Consider the following 19,526-nt stretch of genomic DNA (forward strand, 5'->3'; position numbering starts at 1 on the left):
TAAAACATTGTCCCCATGGCCATTGTGAATTACCTGCATTTTAATGAAATCCATCTTTTAGTTTTCCAGATAAAAAAGTAACTAAAGGATCAGCTAAGTGAAAGTTACTGTCTGATCAGATAGCGCCTCTGTAGGAAAGGTTGGGGCTCATAACAACCATGCAGACATAGCTTGGAGATCTTAAATATCCATGTCAAATTTCTTTTAGAGATGAACTTTTTCTTAATAATGTCCAAGCTGTCTCCTGTGAAGAATTGTGTAATTTGTACTAATTATGGGGAAAATGTAGACAGTTTTCAAGAGGTTCAGCTAAAAATTAAAAAAGGGAGCTCTGTCTACTGATAAACATACAACTCAACATATATGAAAACTAAGGTTTCAAGTAATAACTGACTGCGTGACTATTTCCATTTCATGCTATAGGCTACTACTTCTCCAGCTGACAGCCAATATTGTAGGCTATTTTTACTCTAGCCTACTACATTTATTGTTCTATGTGTCATGTGTTTGACTATGTAAAGTTGTACCGTATGTTCCTATTTATTTCTGTAGCCTCTTGGCCAGGTCATGTTTGTAAATGAGAATTGGTTCTCAAACAGTTTACCTGGATAAATAAAGGTTAAATAAAAAAAATAAAAAAATTATTTGACATTTTTTGACAAGATACTTTGCAGATTCAGATTAATAATGCAAACATGTAAATCAACTAAGAAAACATGCATTATCACAGATTCCCAGCACAGTTAGCTCCACCTTTAACATCTACAACATTAGTCACATGCATAAATTATCAAAAAATATGATGCATTGTTTTCTGGATTGGGCAACTCCTCACTATGAGTACTTTTACTTTTGGTAGCCTACTTTAAGTATATTTTTAATGCTGAAGCTTATAAAGCATGACTTTGAATGCAAGACTGCTGCTTGTAACCATGAATGTATATATAATGATAATGCTAACAATATTTATTGCTATTTATTTACAAAATTTAAAAGACAGATCTGAGAAAATCTTTCACCACTGATACCAGTGCACATTTTGGAAGTAGCCTCCACAGTTGAGTAAGCCCTCACACGTTTGATAAGCCTTCATCTAATTCCCAGACTACACCAAGAATAGACTTATTTATCTGGTAATTGTAGAAGTTTAGATTAGGCCTACTGGAGGCCTGGACCTTGCTTCACTTAAAACTTCTCCCGCCAAAATAGCAGTTGGAGTCACGGGAAGTCCAGGCTTTTAACAACAGGCTCCTCCTTGACATCCTCGGCTGTGCACCTTCTCCCTACTGCTTCTCTAGCTACTCGTCTTTCTCCTTTAGTACCAACAGTGTTGCTCTAGTCTGTCTAATGTGGCTAGTTTGTTCAAAGAATGACTGACACTAGAAATGGCGACGATGAATTCCAGTTTCTACGAACGGTGAGTTAGCCTTTTTTTCAAACCTGCTTAAACGTATCCAGATTTAAGCCAGAAAGGATGCGTTGGCTAAGCTAACCTAGCAAGCTCCAGAGAGCTGTCAATAGAACTTGATCATTAGCTAGCTCCAGCGGTGTCAACAATTAGTAGCTTAACCTAGCTCTTTGAAACGTGTTATATTGTGTTAGCAGCGACAGTCAGATTTGGTCATATGGATTTGGTACTGTAACATTTTGTTTGTGTAGCAAGTGGACTCAGGAATGTACTGTTAAGGTTTGTGTCTCAGGTTTAGCAGCTAAATAAAGTGTCTAACCCCATGTTTGCTAACTTAGCTAGTTACATTTTTCACTGAAGTTAACTCTAGCTAACGTTACCTTTTTTTAAAGATTAAACGCAACCTTAGTAACTGAAGGATAATTTCTTTGTGAACTTTTTTGATAACACTACCAATTTTATATACTTAAAAAAGAGGAATATCACACCCTCTGTTTTTAGTTTTCTTTATTTGTTTTTCCTGCATGTCTAATAGTGTTCTATTAAGTTAGACAGCCAATGGCAAATATTACATCTTGGTAGGTGTAAAACTAATTTTTTTGTCCACCAGCCAAATGGCTGATGATGGTTCAAATTATTTTTAGACCCCAGGTTGAGAATCACTGATTTTCCGTGAACTGCACCGTTTTTTTCATGTTATTTATATCGCAATGATAACGTTTTAATTCTGATTCATAATAAGTAACATAAAATTTATAAATTATTAACAATAACGTTTCATTTTTAAATTTGCAGCAGCACAATTGCTATTTTAGTCACATTGTTTTCTTAGTCACTGTCACTGACCGTAAAGGAAGACCACAAATGGCTTTTTTCACCCTCACTGCAAGATGCTATCATTGTTTCCTAGTTGTAAGTTATCCTTTTACAGCTTGCTATCTCTCCTCTGATAAGGGCATGTCACAGGGAGAGTGTCTGGTGTGGATATGAGACAAATACACATACCGGTACTTACACAGGCAATGATGCAGATGGTTACTGAACTCAGTATCCAAATTGGGACAAAGTAATTTTCCGGACAAATCTTGCCCCGTGATCAATTTAGTTAGTAGATGACCTCAGAAACACAATAGCCAAACTGGTTAGATATGAAATGGCACCTCTGCCGTTTGTACCTGAAGGTCAATCTTTTATGTCATACAAGTTTTTTTTATTTTTATGATGTTAGTGGAGGTTGACTTTGTTTGAGGCAAGGTGGTTCGCCTCCTCTTTAAAACAACACCCTAAAATGTACAGATTGGAGTACATAGACCTCAGCTTCAGTTTCAAATCCAAAACAAGACTTTTTACGGTATGTGGCCGCCGAATGAACATGAACATTTTTCAATTGCCAAGGCTTTTAACATTTGGATTAAGTCTGGAGGCATGATGACTTTTCACTTGCCAAATGTACCTTGAAGAAGAGCAGAGTCCTCATATGAATGTCTTGCAGTGCCTCAGTGTTGGGCAATGTGTTTGACTGATTGCAGAGTACTGCTGATATGAAGAGTGGGAAGGGGACCAGACAGTGCAGTGTCTTCCCAATATGGAGATAAAATGGAGAGGTGTTGGTAGTCCTTGCTGGAGTATTGAGACCAGTCGTTTGTTGTTCCTCTCTGCAGTTCCTTAAATAGATGTGACAAGCCTAATTCCTTTGACGTGGTGCATTTGGCATTTAAATGAAGATAAGATAATTTAGGTGAGGGAAATCTACTGTGCATGCATTTAAAGTAGGGCTAGAGTAGGGCTCTATGCTTACATTTATTACAGGGTTGACAACAACTCCTTCTTTATAGGTTGCGTATATTTTCATGTAATTTGTTCAGGGGTTCTGTTATTTATTTTGTAGGTATTTGTAGGTTTGTTTACGGGAATCCAACTTCATGCTAGCACTGAGTGGGTATGTTGGGTCATCATAAACTCCCCTAAATATTTCTATTAATATGAAATTCAATGTTGAATTGAGTGTCTCTAAGCCTTAATGCTGCTTCAGAGCCTACATTTCAGAAGGAGAGCTGAGAGTGCTTGAATGCTTTTCAAGTCAATTGTCAATGTCTTAATTTGCACACATTCTATTAATTTTTTTTTTTTTTAAATGTGGAAATCTGTAACTCTTATGCACATGAGAGTTTGTGCTTACCACTGTCATTGCTATGTGTTTTTCTCAGGGAGATGAGGTGGTTTTGCAGAGTACCTTCACCTCCCAGGAGGAACATGTGAAACTCTGTCTTGCTGCCGAGGGATTTGGCAACAGACTTTGCAGGCTTGAGCCCATCTCTAACCGCAAGGTAAAAAGCTCCATCTCACTGATTACAGTCTTTTTTCATTGCCAGAGCAGTCCATTTGTCAGTCAATGTTACTAGTCATCACCCGTAATATCTGGAATAATAAAAGAAAGATTTGTAAAATTATGCAAATAATTCACTAAAACATATATAAAAGCATCTTTGACATGTACAGAAATACTGTATCTGTATGTTTACTACTAAGAGATATACACAATGTAATTAAACTTTCAACAATCATGTTAGAAACCCAAAAACCTTGTCTTTCTATATAAACAGACAAAGACGCATATTAAGCTGCCTCAACGATACATGCTCTACTGTCTTTTTATATCTACCAGAATGTTCCACCCGACTTGTCTGTATGTGGCTTTGTCCTGGCCCAGTGTCTCTCTGTCCGAGCCCTGCAGGAGAAGTTGGCCCACAGTGAGCACCTGGCTGCAGAGGTGAAACTATTTTCTTTCTTCTTTCCCACCCCCAATGCATCTAGATATTATTTGCAATTTATCAATGTCATTGTGACATTCCTTCAATTATTCATGGTAGAGCTGGGCAGTATATCGATATCGTGGTGTGAGATTAGATATCGTCTTAGATTTTGAATATTGTCATATCGTAATTTGGCAATATTGCAAGTGGTGTCTTTTCCTGGTTTTAAAGGCTGCATCACAGTAAAGTGATGTCATATTCTGAACTTACCAGACTGTTGTAACTGTTCTATTATTTGCATTTACCCACTTAGTCATTATATCCACATTACTGATGATTATTTATCAAAAAAATCTTATTGTGTGTATGTATTTTGTGAAAGAACCAATAGTAAACATTACAATATTGTTGTGGTATCGATATAGAGGTATATGGTCAAAAATATCGTGATATTTGATGTTTTCCATAATGCCCAGCCCTAATTTATGATATAAATTGGTTTTTATTACCATAAGTAGTACATTGGAATTTCAAGATACTAGAGACACTTTCAAAATACTGTCAAGTTATTACAGCCACAATAAGTTGCAAGATTAAATTGATGTTATATCAGCCTTACTTGTAATTGAAAGTAAAACTGGTAATAACAATATGGACCATGATTTAAGAGGGGTTTGGACTGTTTTCATTTTTTCCTGACTAACGAGGTTAGCACAATCTTTGTACTGACAAATAAAGCAATTGGAAAACTGGAACAGCTGTTGTTAACATAAAATAACAAACAAACAAAATTGAGCACACATTTTATGGTGATTGTTTGTTTGTTTCTTTTATTTCCTCTTCTCTTCTTAGATGTTATTTACAATTATTTAAAGTGATGGTATATATTTTTTAAATTTAGTTTCTTTTTCTTCTTTAGTTTATTCACTTTTCACACTACTATTATTGTGTTTACTCATACTTTGGGTTCCGTAATTTGAATGTGACTCACAGGTAGGATCTGGAGGAAGCCATCGCACCCTTTTGTATGGCCAAGCAGTGTTGTTCCTACACTCGTACAGTGGCATGGTGAGTCATCTTGATGTAAATCAGAACCGGTCTTATTTTGGCAACAGTTTTGTTATCTTTATCAAAATATTTGTTTATAGGTTCACATAAATATATGTCTATTGTTTATTTCACTCCCAGTATCTCAGCTGCTTGTTTTCATCTCAGTCTTCAACTGACAAGTTGGCTTTTGATGTTGGTCTGCAAGAGGATAAAGCAGGTATTCAGTTGGACCTTTTTTTTTTCTTTCTTTTTTTCTTTTTTTTTTTTAAACGGATGAAAATTGTCATTGTTTTTATTCTTTTTTTAACCGTTTTTTTTTTTACCAGAATGTATATACCATGTGGAACAGAAAAGGAAAAAAAACATAATTGTGTGTGTGTGTGTGTGTGTGTGTGGCTCAGGTGAGGCATGTTGGTGGACTGTCCACCCAGCATCCAGACAGAGGTCAGAGGGTGAGAAAGTGCGTGCTGGAGATGACCTCATACTAGTCAATGTGTCATCAGAGAGATATCTGGTGAGTCAGTAAAGATGTTAAGCTTTTTATGTTTAGATGATAAAGAATCTGCTTTGAATATTTCAGATTATATCCAATGTCAAACAGAAATACTGAACTACTTATTAAACATTTGAAGTTGGCAAATTGAATGTGTGTTCTTTTCTACTGCATTTCTTCTCCATCTTCTGAGCTTTGAAGAATCAGGAACTACTATTTATATCATTGGTTCAATTTCCTTTTACTTCATTTGGTAGTTAGCAATCTGTGTTCTCTTCCTCTTTATTAGCATAATTACATATATTGTTAAACAAATCCCAAAGTTGTATTCATTGTTGATGGGCCCATTTTTGTTTCTTCCCAGCACTTGTCTTTTGGCACTGTATTTGACAACAAAAGCTTAAGTGACGGCCTGATTGTTGATGCAGCCTTCCAGCAGACTCTCTGGAGTGTTGCTCCCATTTGCTCTGGAGGTGGAGTTGCTCAAGGCAAGTTTCTTTTCTTTTTGCTTTTTAATCCTTTTGGAAAAACAAAACCTCAATCTCTAAAATAAAATAATCAAACTGATTGTTGTGTCCAAGAAATGTGATTGGTCAAAGGTATTCCAGCCAAATGTGATGTCCCCTGATGTTGCCGATGAGTCACAATCAGTTTGCAAATGTTCAAATGTAGACTTTTAATGATGTTAGTTAGCACTTAGTGTAAGAGCTGTGGCTACAATTACTATAAACCACATCCTCTGCTATTTTGCCTCAAGTAGTTACACTTGTTTAGAGGATTCAAATATGCAATAAAGTCACTCTTTCATTGTAGATTTTTTTCTGGTATCTGTTGTGCTAATTCTAGGATACCTGAAGGGGGATGACACGTTGCGACTTCTCCACAGCCATAGTGACGCATGTCTGACTATTCCGTCCACAGAGCAGGGAGAGGAACTGCAAAGGTCAGTTGAAAAGACCTGTCTCCTGTTATGTTAGCTAGACAAAACGTCCTTTTACATCTGTGGTCATGTTTTTTTTTTCTTAAATTAGGATCATGCATTATGAGATTGGATCAGTCTCCAGCCATGCCCGCTCTCTCTGGAGACTGGAGATTTTGCATGTTGTGTAAGTATACATGGGTTGTGAAGATTTGCTCACTTTTCATGAGCCGCATATAAAATATGTTATTGGCATGGTATTTTAAGCTCTACCATTGTCTTACTTATTTTTGGAAAACAATAGCTAATGAAAATATTTTTATAGTCTCATTTGCAGAACAAAACAGGGCCCATGATTTTTTCGGTTTCTGCTGTTTTTCCTTGTCTGTCCTGGTTTGCTTCCCTGCCATTTCAACAATAAGAATAAAAATGTAATGTTGTGGACTGTTTCCTAAAAACATAATGCTCTTAATATTCCTCAGTTGGAGTGGTAGGCATACATGCTGGGGGCAGCCTTTTCGCCTCTGCCACGTGACTACTGGAAGGTACCTGGGTCTCACAGAGGAGCAAGGCCTGCATCTGGTTGATCGGGACAAGGCTGACATCAACACAACCTCCTTCTGCTTTCGATCGTCGAAGGTCAGGAGTTACATGTGAAATACATTGAACTTTTTTTAAAGCTGCTAGGATCAGTTCATAATTTTAAAAGTCTATAGACCTTCAAGTGGAGACTTGAAAGTCAGTAGTGTAGTATATCAGTTTAGTATCAGAGAAACACATCTGTTTGTGGTATGTTTGCCTACAGGAGAAGCTTGACACTGGCACAAAGACTGTTGATGGCATGGGAATCCCAGAGATCAAGTATGGAGACTCCATTTGTTATGTTCAGCACGTAGACTCAGGCCTCTGGCTCACCTACCAAGCTATTGATGCCCAATCTACACGCATGGGAGGGGCTCAGCGAAAGGTAATCCTTTTAGATTAAAAAGTATTATTATTATTTTGAGAGAATCAATATTTATAAACTAAAAGAGTAAGGCAAATTTTATAAATTGACTATTAGGGCTGTACGATTATGGCCAAAATGATAATCACAATTAATGATCACGATTATTTGTCGATTTTAACCAAAACAAATTTTATTGTCACATAGGCTATTTATAACTGCTTTCACATCCATATTATGCTACATTCTTCTTATGTTGAAGTTGTATGTTGTATAGACATACAGCTGCAACACACGTAAATGAAAAGTAGCTAACTGAAATTAATAGAGTAGGATATATATATATATATATATATATATATATTTTTTTTTTTAAATGTATCTCTGAGAAAGCTCCTTCACTTGTTTTCAACAATAACTGATTAAAAGAGCTAGGGAGAGAGGGGGGAGTGCTGACTCATTATAAATGGGTCCTTCTTCTGTGTTTTTTGCCGTGGCTGCCGTAATTGCAGAGTTTCCAGCAGAAACACTGGTACAAATACAGGTTTGCCTCTCATGCTTTACAATATACAGCTGCGTTAATAAAAATTAAAACTGTGGACAAATATAGAAGTGTATACCAGCGGCCGCTGTGTCTCTCCATATTGCTGAAGCCGTGTGTGAGTGAATGGGGGCGGGGCTGCGCGGAGAGTAAGCGGAGAAATCCAAACACAAGCACGGCTTTACAGAAGAAATGGGTCATGTAACGCAAAATTAAACCATATCCATATAAACAACATTGCTACGTTTGTGGAGAGGCAGTGGATGCGAGGACATTTGGTGCACCGGTGTGACCTAGAGAAAAATGTTAGTTGCGCCCTAGAGCCCTGTGAGCTAACCGACACAAATAGCACTAGACACTGCTGTTGTCTGAAAAACTACACAGACGGGACAAAATGTTGCATTTACTAGTAAACTGGTAAACCTTGTGGCCGACGTATAACCGATTGCTATCTGAATTTTCCTCACGTTACTCTGTCTTCCGTGACTGTCTACATCTAGAAACTAAGCTGTGCGGTGCATAGAACAACTCTTACTGGCACATGATCAGACAGTGGTTTACGAAGCGGTAGATAGGCTTTTTTTTTTAAAACGGAGCGTTCTACGAAATGATGCATTTAAAATATTGCTTAATCATGCAAATTTGATTGTGGGAAGCCAAAATCGTGATTGTGATTAAAATTTGATTAATTGTGCAGCCCTATTGACTGTCTTATAAATATGTTGAATGTGAAAATGTACTTAATTAAACTATAACCATTATAGGGAAATAATTTATAGGAAATTATGTTTCTAGGCCATTTTGCACAGCGAGGGTCATATGGATGATGGGCTGACGCTGTCTCGTTCTCAAAGGGAGGAATCCCACACTGCCAGACTTATCCGGAGTGCTACTCTTCTCTTCACTCGCTTTATCAGGTACTGGATCTAGACCCTCAGTCAGTGTAACGATGTCTTCATTTATTCAGCATAATATGCATGAATGACTTCATGACATGATCATTAGAGCCCAACCCAATATTTGGTTATTTAAAAATCTGATATGCCGAAATATCAGCCGATATATATTTAAAAACAAAAATCCAGAAACGTGTTACAAAACATAAACAGATTTCCCTAACATTTGTTTGTAGTTATTTATGAGTTCTCACTAAAATAATATGATAATTTGTTTTATTGGCACAACAGAACAGAGGAACATCAAAATATATTATAAGTTATATATTATAAGTTCTGATGAATAAAATGTTTGAAAATACAAACTTAAGATATGAAACTTAGTCCTTTGAACAAAAAACATTAACAAAAAATAAAAAATCAGTGTTGCCAACAGGGACGTTGTAAAGCGCACTCTGGTGGACAAACTATGTAACGCCCACGCTCATAACATGGTTGACAGTTTTTTTTTTTTAAATATTCATTCATCAGAACCATTTATTTGTCATTATAAATGATTCTGATGAATGAATATTTAATATATATATATTATAAGCCATTATTAATGCCGATACTGATAGATCAGGAAATGCCTAATATAGGCCCGCCGATATATCGGTCAGGATCTAATGATCATGAATGAGTGAAGGTTGTTGTTGTTTCCAGCTGTCTAGCTGTCCTAGTTTGTCGAGTTTGACTGATAAATCGGCCAGACCAATATATCAGCTATAATTAGCTAATTGCAGATGTATTGGTATCATTGTATCTACTGGCCAATATGTAACCAAAAATGCAGTACAGTAATGTAGTAATTTAAAATTACTGCATAAAACTATTACCATTACATAGTTTATCTACCAGAAAGCACTGACAAGTTAGGAACAGTAAAATGTCCCACTGTATCTTGGTCATACAAAGAAACTTATCCATCTGAAACATAGCAAAATTATGTTATGTGTTTATGTTAAAAAAACCTAATTGGCCGATATTGTTATCGGATTTTCTTAACTCAAATAATGAGTAGGCTTCAAAGGCCTAAAAAAATGCCTTATCAGTTACGCTTAACCTTGTCATATAAGATTAGTACTTCCTTTAGGTATCACAAGGCATCCAAATCTATGGCTATGTGCAAGATGTGCCAGGGTGTTGCACTTTTGACACACACACACACACACCACCACACACACACACACACACACACACACACACACACACACAGAAACTGGGAGGTTAAATAACTTGTGGCTCAGATAGTCAGACTTTCTGTTTTCTGACTTTAAAAACAAAAATAAGTAAATTTTAAAGGGCTTTACAAACTTTATGACACCCTAAGGATACAATATCAAAATCATAGAAAATTCCTATGCCCAGTAATATTGGTCAACTTCAAACCCAGGCTTCTTTAAACAATGACAAAAAAAATGTGAAAGTCTGACAGTTTGAGTGTAGGCCAGAAACTAATTACTATGATACATTTATGCCTTATACATAACCTGCCTCATCTTAAGTAAAATGTCCCTCTGGGATTAATAAAGTACTCTATCTATCCATCTTTAGGAAACTGGATGGTTTTAGTCAACAAGGAAACCTCACATCTGTCAGCCTGCCAGTGGATATAGTGACATGTAGTCTGCAGGATCTAATAAACTATTTCCAGCCTCCGCCAGAGGGGCTTAGCCATGAAGCTAAACAGAACAACATGACAGCACTAAAGAATCACCAGAACATGTTTCAAGAAGAGGTAAATCTAAATCTTTTGAATTAATAAATCGGTCCCACACATGTGATATGTTTGTCACTGTTCCATAAGCATACTCCCTTTTCTTCTCAGGGTGTGTTAGATTTGGTCCTAGATTGTATTGACCGTCTACACCAATTTAGTAGTGGCTCTCATTTTGCTGAGGCTGCTCAGAGTGACACAGAAGAAGAGTGGGAGACCATCCTCAACCGTTTCTATAGAGCTACTGGGTGAGAACACATCTTCTCAGTATAGATGGCTTAATACCAATTTAGCATTTTAATATTAACACCACAACATTGATTTTCTACTGATACAGATACCAAATAGATTCAAATGGTTTTGCTATAATATTGACTATGCTGCTAATAACCCATTTATATGCATTTTACTTAGAATACCTGTCTTTAATGATATGATCCATGAATTAATAATAATAATAATAATAATAATAATGTATATAATGCCATGGATTGTGTCTTTGAGCCTAAGGACTCAATGATACTGCAACAATAGCAAAGTATAGTGGGTCTGTGTTCCACACATGCGCAGTAAATCGCTATCCAAGCGGTCACAAAAAATTGGCAGTATGCAAAGGACTGCACAGAGCCTATGCGTATACCCTCTTATGACATTTACATCACTGAGATCTTTAGGCATGCGGACAGTATAATTTTGGCTTTAGTCTTACTTCTTTTATGATTTAAAGATTATTTTTTGGGCTTTTATTGCTTTTAATTGACAGGATAGATTGACTTATCGCACACTACTGGGTGAGCTAGAGGTTGCCCCTTAACTTTTTTTTTTTTTTTTTTTTTTTTTTTTTTTTTTTAACCCTAACCCAATATGTCTTTCTTTTCTCCTCAGCTGCTCTGATCAAGGGAAACCGTGTGAACTGTGCACATTTCTCAGGTTCTCTAGACTGGCTGATTAGCAAGCTAGACCGTTTGGAGGCCTCTAGCGGTTGGTTGAATTTGTGGGCATTTCATTACCAATCCTATGTTTTATTTCCAAAGAATTAAAAATGTTGATCTGATGATATTTTGGGTACACCTGTTTTGTTTAACATCTGTGATTATGTACTGAAAATATTCCAGCTATACACTGTTATCTGCTCTACATTATTCTGATAGTTAATACATCTTATCTCAACAGAATGGCAAAAGACAGAAATATAGACAGTAAATTCAGGATATTTTACCTACCTTAATGAGCAATTGCTTGTTGTACAGGAGTCTTGGAGGTGCTGCACTGTGTCTTATTGGAAAGTCCTGAATCACTCAACTTCATCAAAGAAGGACACATTCATTCAATCATCTCTTTTCTAGACAAACATGGATGCAACCACAAGGTAATGTTTGCAAAGTTTTTCTGTGTGTTAGAAATACAAATCGTGAGGAGTAATATGCATGCTTTATGAATAATGAAAACAAAATTATCAGTTATTGTCATTGCATTTGTTGGCTAAAATGCAATAGCCAATTTAATTTAATAAATTCATTTTTTAGGGAGAAAACATTAACTGTTATTAAACAAATTCTAAGATGACATTCACACTGTTTGTATGCATTTGCAACATGGATTGGAAATTAAATGAACTCTGTGTTTCACCAGTACAAAATCACAGTACCACAAGAAAAATCTGCTATTATCACCACAATATAGTAGATCATATTTTTTCCCGAATGTGAGACCATTCCATATGTTTATTGAGCTATTGCGAGAGAAGTGCTGACAGTTTGTGTTCCAGGTGCTGGAGGTGCTGTGCTCTCTGTGTGTGTGTCATGGTGTTGCTGTGCGTTCTAATCAGAACCTCATCTGTGACAACCTGCTGCCAGACAGAGACTTGCTGCTCCAAACACGTCTTGCTAATCAGGTCACCAGGTACGATTTAGAATGTTTTCTGTAAATGTGACTACTTTGTTTCGTCTGAGTCATTCCTCTGCATTTAAATTTGTCTCTTATTATATCTGCTTGCATCATTTACTATACCCAAATGTCAGGCATACAAAAGTTACCTAAAACATATAAAAATTAGACATGCAATCACTTGTTATACCTGTTTAAAATCATGTGTTTGCATATTCTATCCTTGCTTTTTTTTTATCTACTCTTGGAGAATCACAACATGAGGGCTTTCTTTCTTGAGCTCTTTTCATACTTGCTAATGCATTTTTTTCAGCTGAGCGCTATTGGTCAACTGATGTCGGTCTTGTGCTATCTGTAATCTGTAATAATGTCCACATCCTTGATACAAAAAATACTTCAGATTACTCCAAATACGGTGCTCATCTTTCCTCTGGTGGACTTGAGTAAATTGAAGAATTATTTGTCTCCTTCAGTGTCATCTCTTCGTGTGCGCAACCAATTGTATTTTCTGAATAGATCAGACCAATACTATTGATATCTATGCAAAGAGATCTTCACCTCAGTCTCTTTCAATGGGATTTTGAATAAGTTTCTTGCTGCCTGAGGTGGTATGGCGTCCGGAATTAATCTTTTGGACATTTTCTATCCAGTTTCATCATATTTAATCTCTGAAAAGTTTGGCCCTCTGTGCCAGTCTGATCTTGTAGGCAGTTTCCATTTCCCTTTTAGCTTGTTGTTATGTTTTTTTTATTTTATTTTTTTCTCCATCTGCCCTTTCTTTCTCAGCAGCTGTCTGCTTTCATCATGCTTTTCTCTATCCGCTGCCCATTTTGTTCCTCAGGCCTTAAAGCTTATTTTGTTTCATGTTCTTCACACCTGCTTTGTCTAATACCAAGCTCTCTTTCTCCTCAAGCAATTTTTCATTCTATCACTTTAACTTCTTGTTTAAATAATTACATTAAGTTACATTAGTACATAAGCTTTCATTCTCATTTCCTTTATATCAACTTTCTCTTTTCCATCTTCTCCTCCTTGCCCACCACATTTTGTCCATTTTCCCAGATGTCCTTTTTCTTATTCTTTTTTTCATAATCCATTCTTCTGATTCTTTTTATCCTATCTCTTCTTGCATCTTAACCAGGTCATACATTTTTATCTGTGTCCTTTTCCCCTTCTCTCAATGTGCTTTGTCTTTCCTCCTGTGTTCACTGTCATCAGAACTCTGTCAGAGGCAAAGTTAGAGTCACTATGTGAACTAGCATTTAATCTCAAGACACCAACCAGACTTAATTCCAGTAAGATATTGGTGATTTTCTTGTCCACATACCTCTCCACCTTATATTTTGTAATACTCTGCTTATAAATTATCTCTAGTAATTGAGTTTTAGCACTAATATTTGGCGGTCAAAAGGAGGCTCTCTATAAGAGCCTGGTGCTATATTTGTACATTAATTTATATATTATATATACAGTGCTGTGCCCATGGGAATTGAGTTATGCTCTTTGTGGACTACAGAGAGTATCAAATGCCCTGCATAAGGGAAATGCAGTGTGGTCTATGCAGGGCAGTAAGTTAAAAATGTAAACAATCATCTAGCAGAGACACTCTGCGCATAGACATATACTTATAGGATATTTAGTTAAATGATTCTATTTGGTACAAACAAAAGTTTTTTTTTTTTTACTCACTCCAGTAATAAATACCTACAATCCTATCTTACAATTCTTCACAGGTGCGGATACATTTTTCCAACATTTTCATACACTACATATAGATCTCCACTTGTCTCAGGATCTCATACTCTACTTAATTGCTATTTTTTTCATATTGTAGTCAATCATATTGCTATAGAATTTTGTAATTTTTTTTGAAATTGCAAAGACCTGTAAAATTAATATAAAAAACAATATAATCAAATATTACTGATCAAACAAGGCACCACTATCTTGTCCTTTTTTGCCATTTTGTTTGTCTTCTGTTCTCTCTACACACTACTTCACCACAGCATGAGACCAAACATCTTTTTGGCTTTTGGGGAAGATTCAGTCCAGCATCGGAGGTGGTACTTTGAGATGGTTGTGGACCATGTCGACGCCTTCCTCACATCCGAGCCCACACACCTGCGTGTTGGCTGGGCTCGCACTGAGGGCTACCAGCCCAGGCCCACCGGAGGGAACGGCTGGGGAGGCAACGGGGTGGGAGACGATCTCTGCTCGTACGGCTTTGATGGGCTTCACCTGTGGTCAGGTGAGGATGAGATCAAGTGATACAAGGTTTAGTCTACAGTGTACTGTAAGTACTGGAACTTGCTCACTGAAATATGTTTAGTTTTGTCAGGGTGGACAATAGTAAGCAGTTACAGGGTCTTTACTGATCCTTAGAGTTTAATTGTGATCTAAAAGTGCAAAACAATATAAACATACTGTAAACATAGTACATACAATATACATGTTTTAAAGGTTATATGGTGTGATATTATAATAATAATAATTATTAAAGTTTCTATGCTCCTCATATCTGGAATAAACTCCCAGAAACCTGTAGATCCGCTGCCACTCTCAGTTCTTTAAATCAAGGCTGAAGACCTTTCTTTTTGATGCTGCCTTTCTTTAAATGACTGCTCATTTCTTTAAATTTCTTATGCTGCACTGTAACTTTTATCTCTGTGGTTTTATGTGTCCTAATGTTTCTATTTGTTTTAACTGTCTATTCATGTGTTTTATTAGTTTTTAATGCTTATGATTTTTAACTGTTTGTACTTGTGTTTTATCTGTTTAACTGATTTTGTGTAAAGCCTTTGAATTGCCCTGTTGCTGAAATGTGCTACAACAATAAAGCTGCCTGCCTTGCCTTGCCTAATAATATAATAATAATAATAATATAATAATAATATAATAATAAATTAATTTGCATAGCCTTTCCCCATCTCAAAGTCCTTTACAGAGTGGAAACAGTAGATAAAATATTATATATTATATATATTAATATATATATATATATTATAATATATATATTAAATATTCATTCACAGAATCATTATAATGACAAATATGGTTCTGATGAATGATAATTTAAAAAAAAAAAAACTGTCAACCATGTTATGAGCGTGGGCGTTACATAGTTTGTCCACCAGAGTGCGCTTTACACACGTCCCTGTTGGCAACACTGTTTTTTTTTTTTTGTTAATGTTTTTTGTTCAAAGGACTAAGTTTCATATCTTAAGTTTGTATTTTCAAACATTTATTTATCAAACTTTAATATATAACTTATAATATATTTTGATGTCCTCTGTTCTGTTGTGCCAATAAACAAATTCATATTATTTAGTGAGAACTCATAATAACTACAATAAATGTTAGGAAATCTGTTTATGTTTTGTACCACGTTTCTGGATTTTTTGTTTTAAATATATATCGCTGATATTTCGGCATATCAGTTTTTAAATACCAAATATTGGGTTGGGCTCTAATGATCATGTCATGAAGTCATTCATGCATATTATGCTGAATAAATGAAGACATCGTTACACTGACTGGAGGTCTAGTCCGTACCTGATAAAGCGAGTGAAGAGCAGAGTAGCACTCCGGATAAGTCTGGCAGTGTGGGATTCCTCCCTTTGAGAACGAGACAGCGTCAGCCCATCATCCATATGACCCTCGCTGTGCAAAATGGCCTAGAAACATAATTAAGGATAGGCAGAACAGAAGAGATGGGTCTTCAGACGGGACTAAAAAATGGTGAGGGACTCAGAGATGCGGATCTCATGGGGGAGGGAGTTCCAGAGCCTGGGAGCTGCCCTGGAAAAGGCTCTGTCCCCAAAACTGCGGAGCTTTGACTTGGGGACGTAGAGGAGACCGGCTGAGGTGAATCTGAGGGACCGTGAGGGTTGGTAGGGGGAGAGGAGGACAGTGAGGTATGACGGGGCAAGGTGGTATATGGCTTTGTAGGTTAGGACCAGGATTTTGTATGTGATCCGGTGAGAAATGGAAGCCATTGTAGCTGTTTTAGGACCAGAGTGATGTGGTGCCAGGATGTGGAGCGGGTGGTGAATATCACTTCCACAGGAAAGATAAATATAACTCTAAACACAGTTTTGATTTGTGTTCTGTAATCTTGAATTCCTTTACAAACTAAGGTTAGAGAGATACGAGATTGCAGAATAGCAACCAAATAAAAAAAGAAGAATAAAGAACACGTATTGCTTCACATATTCTTGGGAATTTTTTGAGCCAAACGTCAGTGTCTAGAGATGTTACAAAATTGATCAAATTCTTCTTGGTGCATTCAATGTAGTGCAATAAATGACATATTTACCTTGTCTAATTAAAATGAGCAGCAAATTCAATAACATAGATGTTTAGAAAGAATGAAACCTCAGCAGCTCTTGGAATAACAGAGTGTCATTGTTCAGCAACACGTGATGATCCAGAGAGAGCCAGTAACATATTACTGCTTGTTCCTTCAAATCTGCATACAGAGATATTGGGAATACTGATAACAAATCACCAGCAGCAATACTAATGCATGCAGTGATTTGATTAGATTTTTATTTGGATCTCTTTAGTTCATTGATCTTTCAAGAGTCCACATTAAAAACATTTAATCATACAGTCAACATATAATTGTCAATACACACACAATCTACATACATTGGCACATATACTACACATACCTATATTAATGTTTTTTTTATTTTTTAATGTGAACATTAATGACTTTAAAGGCTGTGTCTTCTAAATCTCAGGCTGTGTGGGGCGCCGAGTGATCTCTCCTTTCTCTCAGCTGCTGAAAGATGATGATGTGGTCAGCTGCTGTGTTGATCTCAGTGTTCCCTGCATCTCTTTCCGTGTCAACGGACTACCAGTGCAGGGCATGTTTGAAAACTTCACTGCTGATGGACTTCTTTATCCTGTGGTCAGCTTTTCTGCTGGAGTCAAGTCAGTAGTGGAGATGTCTTTTTGTTTCAGTGTTTGACATGGCTCTAATTTTGATTGGAAACAAAACATACCTGATGTATATAGCAATTTGTTTCAGTAGGCTGTCCCTTTTCTTCAGTAGAGTAATAATATATGTTAAAGATGTAGAAGTCAAACGTTTACTGTATTTTTCTTTCGGTTTATTCTTTTGTCTCTGTAAGGATCTCAATACATACCATTAATGTCTTCCTTATCCTATTTCTGAATAAAAGGGTTCGTTTTCTGTTTGGGGGACGGCATGGAGAGTTTCGCTTCCTGCCCCCACCAGGTTTTGCTCCATGCTCTGATGCTCTGCTACCAAGAGTCAAGCTGAAGTTAGAACCATGTCAGAAACACATTTTGGATCATGGAGAGGGAAAACAAGAGCTCATTGGCCCATCAGTACCTGCCACTCCAGTGACCTTTACTCCCACACCAACAGACATCAGCAAGGTAAATAATCAGCATCAAACAATAACAATGAATAATTTTCACAAATTTAATTTCACAAAAAACTTTGCTATTGTGTTGTACAAGTAGAGATTTGTAGATGTAGAACGAGATAGAGATTTAAGATTTTGAAAAATATGATATTGAATTGGATATAAAGATATTAGAGCGCCCTAGCACCAATTGTGCTGAGGTTGATGGGTGGTAGTGGCAGTAGATCTGCTGATGAAGAGCGCAGGGTGTGGAAGGAGGTGTACGCCTAAAGAAGGTCTGAAGTATGCTGGGAAAAGGTTATGAAGGTTATGTTAAATGTTAATAATACAATTTTAACATGAATCCTATTTGACACAGTAAATTGCCTTTTACTATACTCATGTTACTCTCATAGGTAGTATTACCCCCACAACTTCAGGATATCCAAGAAAAAATGGCTGAGAATATCCATGAACTCTGGGCAATGGACAAGATTGATCTTGGATGGACATATGGACCTGTAAGAAAAGAGAAAAAAAACATCAACAACTTAGTTACATTACATAAGCAAACTCCCCTTGTACCATCACAAACTACTTGAAACTTGACTTGACGCCAACTCGCTTTACTTTTACTTGCGCGTTTAAAAAAATATCAGTTTTTGTCAAACAGGTGAGGGATGAAGTTAAAAGGCATGATCCCTGTCTTGTGGAGTTCTCCAAGCTATCGGAGCAGGAGAGGAACCAGAACATTCAGATGGCTCAGGACACCCTCAGGTGAGCTCTACTATCTGCGTCATACAATACAGATTTGAAAATTTATATCAACTGTATATGTTTTTGAGGCTTGTTTTCAATGTTGTTGTTTTTTTCTGCTGGAGGACTCTCCTTGCCTTTGGTTTCCACATTGGTTTGACTGATGATCATGCTGAGGAGAAAGTCAAATACATGAGACTTGCCACCAAGTATGTACATGTTTAATATTATGTTTAATTGCATTTTGTTTGGAGCCCTTGCACATATGAAACATTTGGAGGCATTTAGTTTGTCAGGATGGGTCATTTGTAGCCTCACATGTGAGTTGCCTTAAGTCTAAGTTTTCATAAAAGTTTGTAGGGAAGCTCTATTTCTGACGATTCTTATTCATGAATACTGTAAAGGCTCAACTACATGACTACTTAATTTACAATCATTTTTGAAAGTCATTTCCGATCTTGACACACTCATGTCCATTTTTTTCTTCTCTTTCTTAGGTATGAGCAGCCCAGTGGCTATAGACCTGCCCCAGTAGACATGAGCCAGGTTTTTCTGAGCCCAGCCCACGATGAAATGGTTAACCTGCTGGCAGAGAATGATCACAATGTATGGGCCAGAGAGCGCGTCAAGCAGGGATGGACCTATGGAACCCAACAGGTTTCTCTGCTGCATTTCTCAGCTTTGCTGCATTTCTCACTGCCGAGGAGAAATTGCATTCATTCAACGTTTTCAATTATATT

The 19,526-nt window shown here is 36.7% G+C and overlaps 1 protein-coding gene across 1 annotated transcript in view; it reads left to right on the forward strand.

Moving 5' to 3' along the window:
- The first annotated feature begins 1,205 nt into the window (after positions 1-1,205).
- Positions 1,206-19,526, forward strand: part of ryr2b (ryanodine receptor 2b (cardiac)) — a 71,661-nt gene continuing 53,340 nt past the window's right edge. The window contains 25 exon segments of the mRNA XM_032540912.1: positions 1,206-1,417; positions 3,616-3,735; positions 4,074-4,178; positions 5,155-5,229; positions 5,350-5,428; positions 5,613-5,725; positions 6,069-6,192; positions 6,551-6,647; positions 6,736-6,810; positions 7,106-7,262; positions 7,429-7,590; positions 8,906-9,027; positions 10,603-10,786; positions 10,877-11,002; positions 11,004-11,013; positions 11,651-11,746; positions 12,016-12,134; positions 12,534-12,667; positions 14,659-14,900; positions 17,398-17,590; positions 17,842-18,061; positions 18,447-18,551; positions 18,704-18,807; positions 18,912-18,995; positions 19,284-19,443. Coding sequence (XP_032396803.1) covers positions 1,370-1,417; positions 3,616-3,735; positions 4,074-4,178; positions 5,155-5,229; positions 5,350-5,428; positions 5,613-5,725; positions 6,069-6,192; positions 6,551-6,647; positions 6,736-6,810; positions 7,106-7,262; positions 7,429-7,590; positions 8,906-9,027; positions 10,603-10,786; positions 10,877-11,002; positions 11,004-11,013; positions 11,651-11,746; positions 12,016-12,134; positions 12,534-12,667; positions 14,659-14,900; positions 17,398-17,590; positions 17,842-18,061; positions 18,447-18,551; positions 18,704-18,807; positions 18,912-18,995; positions 19,284-19,443 — 3,054 coding nt within the window. The 5' untranslated portion in view covers positions 1,206-1,369.

Source organism: Etheostoma spectabile, chromosome 17 (genome assembly GCF_008692095.1).
Source record: "Etheostoma spectabile isolate EspeVRDwgs_2016 chromosome 17, UIUC_Espe_1.0, whole genome shotgun sequence".
Taxonomy (NCBI): Eukaryota; Metazoa; Chordata; class Actinopteri; order Perciformes; family Percidae; genus Etheostoma; species Etheostoma spectabile.